The sequence below is a fragment of the Mus caroli genome, unplaced genomic scaffold, assembly GCF_978045245.1.
Source record: "Mus caroli unplaced genomic scaffold, Mus_caroli_1 scaffold_3, whole genome shotgun sequence".
Classification (NCBI taxonomy): domain Eukaryota; kingdom Metazoa; phylum Chordata; class Mammalia; order Rodentia; family Muridae; genus Mus; species Mus caroli.
The window spans coordinates 68,948,774-68,958,846 of record NW_028227258.1 but is presented as its reverse complement, the minus strand read 5'-3'; the positions used below and the strand labels follow the sequence as shown (position 1 = coordinate 68,958,846).

Sequence of the window (10,073 nt, the reverse complement as noted above, 5' to 3'; positions counted from 1 at the left end):
CTAGCTGCAGAAAACATGTAGGCAGGCAAGACCACCATCAACAGCAACAGCTTGGATTGTTTTCTATAATTACATGCTGTATTTCTCTGACTCTTTTGCCTGCTTTTGAGACCCCTTTTCCTCCTACTGGGTTGCTTTGTCTGCCTTACTAAGTGGACATGTGCCAGTCTTATTGTAACCTATTCTGTTTAGTTGACATCCCTGGGAGGCCTGCTCTCTTCTGAATGGAAGCAAAGGAGTGGACTTGAAAGAGGGAATATTGGGGGGAAGCGACTTGGAGGAAAGGAGTGAGGGGAAATTGGTGTTGGGATGTAATATATAAGAGAAAATTCAATTGAAGGGAAAATACCATTAAAAAATAAATTAATGTTAAAGGAGACTTCTCAGAAGAACATCCCACAACATTTCTGGAGGCTCCACAGAAATTTCAGAGACTACACTTTGAAACTCTAGGGTCTCTGAGCCCCTCAGGGCAAGGAAGAGGGCAGTGGTCAAGGAATTCCAGAGGGTGCTCAACCTGAGATCCAGATTACTAAGATTTCCTTTGATCAATTTGTTCCCAAAACACAAGGAGCCTGATACATCCTCCCCCAAAAGGAAACTGTTACAGCATATGTGATCATACTGTGAACCCCAAAATTGTTTTACCGAAAAAAAAAATTTTTAGTAGAGAAGTGGCTCAGCTTTGGCGCACACCTTTAATCTTCTGGCTGGAATACACACAAACCTGTATGAGTCAGGGTTCTCTAGAGTCACAGAACTTATGGGTAGTCTCTATATAGTAAAGGAATTTATTGATGAGTTAGTCTGAAGTCCAACTCCCAACAATGGTCAGTAGCAGCTGTGAATGGAAGTCCAAGAATCTAGCAGTTGCTCAGGCCCAACGACAAGCAGGCAAAGGAGAGAGAGAGAGCCTTCCTTCTTCCAATGTCTTTATATAGTCTCCAGCAGAAGGTGCAGCACAGATTAAAGGTGTGAGCCACCACACCTTTAATCCCAGATGACCTTGAATTTGGAGATCTTCCTGTCTTAATCTTCTGGAATCCATAACCACTATGCCTCAAGATCTCCATACCAAGATCCAGGTCAGAAACTTCTATCTCCCAGCCTCCAGATAATGGTCACTGGTGAGCCTTCCAAATCTGGATTGTAGTTCATTCCAGATATAGTCACGTTGAAAACCAGGAATAGCCACTACAGTACCTGTCTTTGATTCCAAAAACTGAAAGTAGTTCGTTTGTAGAAAGAAGCACCAGTGTTTAGAGAAACTGAAAAATCAGAGAAAGATTAGACAGAAGATGATATGCTTAACAGTTATGAGAAGAGAGAGGAAAGGGAAGAGATCACTGCAGAGAGAAAAGGAGAGAGGGCAGTTTTACAAGGACAGTGGTATAGAGACAGGTTGAAAAGAGAACAAGAGAGACACAGGTAAAGACAGAAGGAGCCAGAAGATTAGAATTGATTGTGAAAGTTACTATGAGACCAAGTAAGCAATTTCTCAGGAGAAGCTGAGAAAAGCCAGACTGAGTCAATTACAACTGAGTGGAATTTTGAGTCAGAGCAAATTAGGCAGCCAGAAAGTGGTAAGCTTATTCAGCTGTAAATCTCAGAAGCTGAGAACATTCTAAGCCTAGATTTGATGGATGCTAGAACCTTCCAGAACTAGTCCTAGGTCAGCAGACCAAGGCAGAGACAACAATTAATGCATGCAAATAAAAGTTACTTTTTTTCAGGAAATTACTTGAAAGGTACCTGGGCTGTTACCTCTGGAGGAAAGTACGTCCAGAAATTGTGAAAGACATCCTCAGATTTTCCTCCTTCCAGGAGTCTAGATGTGTGGCGGTCACCCCTGGTTGTCTGTTTAGTGACTCTCTGTCTCTGTCTCTGTCTCTGTCTCTGTCTCTGTCTCTGTCTCTGTCTCTCTCTCTCTCTCTCTCTCTCTCTCCTGGTCTCTCTCTTTCTCATTCTGTTTCTCTCTCCTCCCCTCTCTTCCTGCACCCACCTGTCTTGCTTCTATGTGCATTCCTCAGTTTGGTTTTTGGAATGACCAGTTGCATTCTCTGGTATTTGGACTTTTCCCAGGCTATATTCCTCCTGTGTGGTACAAAATTCTTCTCACTCTGGTAAGTCACTCATAACATCACTCCTCTCCTCCACCCCCCTAAAAAAAAATACCTTACACATCTTCCACTCTGTGACAGAGATTTCATGAGCAAAGTCTATGATTCCTGCCCACAGGGTCTCAGTTCTGTTAGAGGCAACTTCCATCCTACAGGAGCCTGTTCCTCGGACCTAAGAAAACAACAATTTAGAGCACCTTTCCAGCAAAGGGAGGGTTGCAAAGTGATCATTTGCAAGCATTTCAAATGTCAGATTTAAAACAAGGGATCCTCCTATGGAGGCCCCAAAGCACCAGATACAGAATCCCCGATACTCACAGATTGCAATAAGTCTAACGGAGTAATAAATAATCAAAATCAATTGATTTATTTATGCAATATTGAGAGATAAGCAAAATTAGAACAAGACAAACAGGAGAGCTAGGAGCTGTGGAGCTGATTGAATCATGGTAATTACTTCTGTGTCCTCTAAGCTGTGGATCTCATGACATGACAACTGAAAAGATGAGGATATAGGCAGAATTTTACATGTCACTTACATGAGGGCAGTAATAACAAACCCTAATCTTTTATATCTGTTGAATGTATGCTGAAGGTCTTGGAGAACAGGATACTCTCTCCCTTTTAAGGACCAGCAGAGCAAGCATGGCAGCTCCAAATCTGAATAGCACAAAATTCACTTGTAGAGGATGCAGACTATGAGGTATTGAAAAGCTGAATCCTGTGAATTAACGTGATTGAATTGAGAAGCACTTAGGATATTCCTAAACTACACCCGTAAGTGAATTTGAAAAATGATTTCCAAGGAGGATTTCCTGAGGGGGAAGTACAAGACCATCAACCAAATTGAGAGGAGTCGTCACAGGGTTTTTAGGTCCGATTAGAATAACACACAGGAAAGAAGAAGGCCACTTTCAGAGGACTGGGGCTCTGCTTTCTGCCCACCACATGCCCTCCTTTTTTTGTGAACACTCAGACTCCTGAGCAGTTAAGGAAAACAGCCATTTCCTGATCATGTTTGTGGCAAAACTTAGTGTAGGACCAGTACAAGTGTAAATAATAGCTGTGCAGAAATTGACATGGCCCCTTTATTTATGGAAGATTGACCATATTATGCAAAATACACTGCTGATGGCTTTTCCTATTCCCATCTGGACTACCTCTAGAATTAAGTAAGGCCCAAAACTGGAAGGCATAGCTTTTACATTTTTTTGTAAGTTGAAGTAGATAGATCCAGTTCAAATACAGGTTTTCAGGTAGAAAAACACACACCTTTAATCTGAGTTTTGAGGCAGGAAAACACACACCTTTAATCCAGATCTTGAGACTAGAAGACACACCTTCAACTGGGCCACACCTTCTTCTCTAGGCATAAATAATCACTTGGAAGAAGGAAACTCTGTCTTTGCCTGCTCGCTCTCTTCTTACTAGCAAGCCCAATTCTTTCCTGGCACTGGAGTCTATTTCTTCAGAATTCCAGCATATACTGAAGAACAGCTGAGACTTCAGAAAGTGTGGACTGAGTAAGTACTGGCTTTAGATATTGTTGGAATAAATGGACCTCAGCCTGTATGTTATTCTCATATATCCATTTTCAATTAATACGAAGGAATTTATTCTGTAGGTTCTCTACAGAACCCTAACTAATACAATATAATTGAAATGAGAATATATAACATTTTCCAAGCTCATACAAAGTTCAATATAGTAACTGTTGTGTTTTATGAAAAGATAGCCAGGATATGTTTGTTTTAGAGAGAGAGAGAGAGAGAGAGAGAGAGAGAGAGATTAGTATAAGACAGAGTTCATTTAGAGCATGGGAAGAGGAGTTGAGTAGGGATGAGAAGGGTGTAGAGGCAGAGAGAGAGAGAGAGAGAGAGAGAGAGAGAGAAAAGAGGAGAAGCTCGCCAGGAACACATGGAGAACGAGGTAGGAGGGGTGAGAGAAGAGAGGTAGAAAGTGGTTACAGAGTTAGGGAAAGGAAGAGAGTAAAAGAAAATAAGAAAGTGAGGAAGGGGGCAAACAGCCCCTTTCATGGTGAGTCAGGTGTTCCTGGGTACTGCCAGGTAACTGTTGGGTGGAGCCTAGAGAGAATCATAAACTTCCTTCATTTTGGGATTCTTTAAAAGAAAAGGAAAAACAAGACAGAGATGATGGTGTAGCAGGAATAGCGTCGTCGTGATCTTTGGCTATTTCCTGCTGACTTTGGGAAACCAAAGAAAGTATGAATGGGGATGTTGGTCAAGTCTTAGGAGAGTTGGCTGTTTCCTTGCTATCCAGAGTCTATGGAACCGTCTGTAAGTAAAAGAAGCAGGTCCAGTTGAAGCATCTGTCTGTGAGTGTAGATTGGAGCATGTGGGTTACTTCTCTGGAGCTGTCATGGGTGTTGATTTTAAGTAAACTCCTTGACAAGATGCTGAAACTTTGTGAGTGTGGGTGGGGGTATAGGTGGTGGTAGTAGTAGTAGTAATATATATGTATATATATATATATATATATATATATATATACTCATACACACACACATATATATATTTGTAGTAGACAATAAAGTTAAGTACATTTTGAGAGAAAAGAATTTTTCTTAGGTGTACATTTGAAACCCTTAGGTATTGGTGGTTGGGGTGAAGGAAGTTCCAATTCCAGGGAACAGGAGAGGAATTCCACCTTCTGGAATAGGTCACAAGTGGGAATGTAGACTATTCATTGGCAAGTGTACTTGTCCAAATGGAGTCTGTTTGGTCCATGAGAGGTAGATATGATTGTGTTTCTTGGAACTTGTAAGTTTACAAAAGAGATAAATATGTTAACAGCATGAACAGTCTTTAAGATGAGCTTAGGAAAGACAAAAGCTTTTGGTGGAGCAGAATAAGCCAGAAGGGCTTTTTCTTCAGTCTAGGAGGATATATATATATATATATATATATATATATATATATATATATATATGTAGAATAATGAGAAGCATTTTGAAGTATGTATTGAAAAGACAATTAACAAACACTGGAATATTTGATGACTTTGTGAGTATGATAATTGATATATAGTTTAGCATGAAAAACACATTAGGTCTATAGTTAAAAGACAACCAAAGGAAACTTCTATTTGTAACAATGACAGCTAATATTATAGATTTAGCAAAAGAAACATTTTAAGTCTATGGGTTAAAGACAATCAACGTAAACTTAAAATGTGAACTTGTGATTATAAAAGTTGGATCATATAGTAGAATATTTTATTAGGGTTAGGCTAATTTTAAGAACTCTATTGATTAATGTTAGGACAGTGGCTTATGGGAGTGGATATGAAGCATTTAGTCACTGGGAGATGAGTTTCAAAAAGGCAGTAACAGAAGGTTATATCTGAGAAAGGTTACATATGAACTTGTGTATCCTTTATCATGAAGCATGTGAGTAAGTCAAACCTGTCTGTCTTTATTAAGAGATCTGGTAGTTGCAATTAGTAAAAAAATTGATTAATAAGCTAATAAGGTGGTCGATTACCTTTGGGTAAGGAGCTAGAGGTCTGTTTTCTAGCTATAGTTAGCTTAGCTGTCAATGTAGTCATACATTTAGGAAAAATAAATTACAATCTAGATGTCATGAATTATAATGACAGAGGTTGGTCAATAGTCCACTACCTAAACCGTTTTCCCAGGTCCCTGCATTCTCCACTGTAACTCAGGCAGAGTCAGTGTGTCCAGTAGGCCCAGAAGACAAGGAGCTTTTTCCTGTGGAGTAGGAACTTGGTAGAAATGACTCACCTTGTCCTAGGCAATGTGAGACATTGAACTCCCTGGGTATCCTCAGGTTAACAACAGTATAGGCTGAGCCCAGGCAGTGGCAAGGCAATGAGCACAGTTTCTCAGTGGTTATCATAACACCATCTAGGTAGTCTTGTTGTCACTGTGCCTATCTTCTCAGACACCTTGGTGGGGGGTGGGGGTGTAACTATTATGCTTCGAGTGTCTCTATCTGTCCTAATAAGCTTAAACATTTACTGTTACATTTAGCATTTTCTGGGAAGATTGAGAGTTAGTATCTATTAACTTAAAGCAGTGATCTTTAACCTTTTTACTGTTACAAATCTTTAAATTAATTTTTAAATTATTTACCAAGGCAGGATAAAAATCAGAAACCCTAAGTCAGGATGTTCTAAGGTGAGGAGGCAGTGAGGTAGGAACTGCCCATAACAAAGATGGTGGATGGGTGGTCATGGGACTGTCATTAACTAAGATGGCACTGAGCTACAGCCTGTCATGTGACCTCCCTTAGCTAAGATGGCACTGAAGCAATAGCATAGAAAAACTTTATCTGCCCACAAAAAAGAGATGGCAGACATTCACAAGATTGCCCCCAAACTAAATAGTGCTGAAGCTACAGCTCTGCCTGAAGCAACATCACATGTTTGTTATATCTTGGAATGGCAGAAATAATTGTGTATCAATAGATAAAAACATATAAAAAGACAACACATAGAGAAAATGGGCATGTTTTATCTGATGGACAAGAGGTCTCTCCTGTCACTGTATTCAGCCTCTGTTGCTGTATCCAGAGCATGTGAGCATAGGCGGAGGCTCAACCTGGTGTGAGTAGGGCACAAGTGGGGCAGGGTAAGAAAGCAAGCACCTTGGGTGTGGGGGGAATAAAGGCAGCACTTGCAGCTGTGCTCTGTCTGCCTGCAACTCTGCTCTAGCATAGCATGTTTTATGCCCCATGGTTTTGGGTCTGGCAGGGAGCAAGAAATCAAGGGGGAAAGCAGAGAGAGGAGGGTGGAGGCAGCCACAGAGGCAACAGCAGAATCATGGGAGAACACTTTCTTAGTGATTATCATACCACTAAGAATCTAGTGGATATGAAGCATTTAGTCACTGGGAGATGAGTTTCAAAAAGGCGGTAACAGAAGGTTATATCTGAGAAAGGTTACATATGAACTTGTGTATCCTTTATCATGAAGCATGTGAGTAAGTCAAACCTGTCTGTCTTTATTAAGAGATCTGGTAGTTGCAATTAGTAAAAAAATTGATTAATAAGCTAATAAGGTGGTCGATTACCTTTGGGTAAGGAGCTAGAGGCAGTCTAGGCAGTCTTATCGATGTGCCTATGAGGGAGGGAGAGCAAAGCAATAAAGCATCAAGAGATGGAGGTAGTCGGAGGGGACCCTACATAGCAATCTTTCCACTTTTCTGGATGGCTATCGAGAAAGTTGTAGATGTTGTTTTTGTTTTTGTTTTTTTCTAAGTGCCCTTAAACAGCCATATAGAGTTTTTGATTAGTGCACATTTGGGGCCAAATTTAGCCTGTGAATTTGGAAGCCTTTAAGAGTGGGAGGCATCCCAGTAGGAAGCCTGGGAGGAGGTGGGTAGACATACTCTTTCTGGGTGAGAGTGGCAGTTATTAATTTCCCCTACCAACATTCTGAGGATAAGTTAATAACTAAAACAGCAGGAGGGACAGATCACCAAGACCTCAAGCTGTCAACTGGGGTCTGATCTCAGGTTAGTACCTGAGGGGGCAGTGAGGAGAGTGGTTTACCCAGGCCTTGGGTTTCACAGCAGTGAGGAAAAGAAATGACATAGGAGAAAGGATATCTCACTCAAGGGAAAATATCCTAAAATGAGGCGTCAGCAAGGAGGACAATCATAAAGACTGTGAATGTCCCCATCTACAAGGGCACCACAGGGTGGCTGTGAACTCAACATCCCTCCTTGGGACCAGGGGATATTTACACTGACCAGTGTCAGAGAGGGGGCTTACCAATTTGATGGTGTTTGGATGAATAGTTCTAGCAAGCGATCTGTTAGCTGGAAAGTTCATATGGCAGCAGGAGATGTTAACCTGCAAGTTTTTAAATCTGAGTCACAACACCAATGTTGTGTTTTACAAAAAGAAATCCAGGACAAGTTTGTTAGAGCAAGGTATTGTGAGGGTGAGAGTGGTGCCTCGGTGGACCCATGTTGAGGCATCCCTTCCCCCTGAGGTATCAGCCATATGACAGGTTTAATATAGAATACAGTTTATTTAGAGCATGGGAAGGGGAGTTGAGTAGGGATGAGAAGAGAGGAGGCAGAGAAAGAAATTAATACTGAATTCTAGACAGAAAATTTTAGAATGACACAAGTTTTCAACATCATAGAAGGGGCTATTTAGGAGAAATTAAAACAAATTAAAAATTATCTATTATTGTATCCTATACTGTAAAGAGTAAATAATCTCTAGTTCTTCTTTTCAGGTTCCAGTTTTAAATCCAAAGTACATCAAGCAGAAATGTCAGGGGAACTGGAAGCCAAGAGCAGGGACGACACACAGAGCAGTGAACAGAAATTCTGCTACAGGTGGACCATTAGCAACTTCTCTTTTTTTGTTGAGGAAACGGAGGAATGTATTACAAGCCCAGTGTTCTCATCAGAGGACAATGACAAAATAACATGGTGTTTGAAAGTATACCCAACCGGGGTTGATAAAGAAAACAAAGATTATGTGTCACTTTATCTGATTTTACTCAGCTGTGAAAAGAGACCAGTTTGGGCAAAGTTTGAGGTTTGTATCTTAAATGGCAAAGGTGAAAAATGCAATACAGAAAGGATCCCAAGCTTTTCTAGAATACTTCCGTACCAGGCCCTTGGATTTGAAAAGTTCATCACTCGAGGTTCCTTCTTGTCTCCAGCCCAAGTGCTAACACCAGATGACAAATTTACCCTCCTCTGCAAGGTGAGCATACTCCAAGACTCCTTCAGCATTTCTGGACAGAACCCAAGACCTGCAATCAAGGTTCCAAGGTGCACATTGGAAGATGAACTAGGGGAGCTGTGGGAGAATTCCCTCTTCACAGACTGCTCCCTGTTGGTAACTGGCCATGAATTCAGGGCTCACAAGGCCATCCTGGCAGCTCGCTCTCCAGTTTTCAGAGCCATGTTTGAACATGAAATGAAGGAGAGACTAACAAACCGTGTTGAGATCCATGACCTGGATCCCCAAGTCTTCAAAGAGATGATGGGCTTCATCTACACTGGGAAGGCACCAAACCTCCACAGCCACTCCATGGCCTGTGATCTGCTGGCAGCTGCTGACAGGTATGGCCTGGAGGACTTGAAGGTCATGTGTGAGGATGCCCTCTGCAGGAACCTCTCTGTGGAGAATGCTGCACACACTCTCATCGTGGCTGACCTCCACAGCACAGAGCATCTGAAGACTCAGGCCCTAGATTTCATTACAGTTTATGCTTCCGAGGTCTCTAAGACTTCAGGGTGGATGTCAATGAGGGAGTCACATCCCCACTTGGTGGCTCAAGCATTCCACTCTCTGGCTTCTACACATCGTGTTTTCTGGGCCCTCCCTTTCAAACAACTTAAGTGGTCTTTAAGACCGAATCAGCTATGACCTACACCTGTCTTCCAACAGCAACTGGGAAGTATTCTTCCCAGTGACTCCTCCTTAGACAATGGTATTTCTGGAGCATTCACACTGAATCTGGGGGAGGGCAGCATGGTGGCCCAGGATTTGCAATAGTTCTAAATATGTTGGAATGGTGGGTGGGAAAATGGACAGCATAGGAATCTGGGACAGTCTACCTGACATCTATTCTGTTGATCTTCTTGTTTGATTTTTGTCTGATGTCTTGGAATCTGGGATTGAACTTAGGTACTGGCCTGAAACACAGACCAAAAGGGTTTCTTCAGAGAAATGTGTCTGCATTGGACTAACAGAAAAGATGACCAGGGAATCAGAGCAAAAGAGAAATCAAATATGTATGTTTAGTCTTAAAAGAAGTGAAGGGGAAAGAAGGCTTTGTTTTTTTTTTAAACTCAGTTTGGGGTAGGGGTTGGAGGTGGGGACATCCTTGTGGAGATGGGGGCAGGGAGGAGGTCTGGGATGTGGTATGGGGATGGATTGAGAGAGGAATAAAATCTGGAGCTTAAAATAAAATAAAATAAAAACAACTCAGTTTGGTTGT

The 10,073-nt window shown here is 41.5% G+C and overlaps 1 protein-coding gene across 1 annotated transcript; it reads left to right on the top strand.

Annotated features, from left to right (window-relative positions):
* Nucleotides 1-8,386: 8,386 nt before the first annotated feature.
* Nucleotides 8,387-9,499, top strand: LOC110291648 (TD and POZ domain-containing protein 4). Its single transcript, XM_021158881.2, has one exon. The coding sequence runs from the start codon at nucleotides 8,387-8,389 to the stop codon at nucleotides 9,497-9,499; it is 1,113 nt and encodes a 370-aa protein (XP_021014540.2).
* The last annotated feature ends 574 nt before the right edge of the window (nucleotides 9,500-10,073 follow it).

What these genes read in the sequence shown, in the direction of transcription:
- LOC110291648 (XM_021158881.2), top strand. Translation starts at nt 8,387, where the DNA reads ATGTCAGGGGAACTGGAAGCCAAGAGCAGGGACGACACACAGAGCAGT.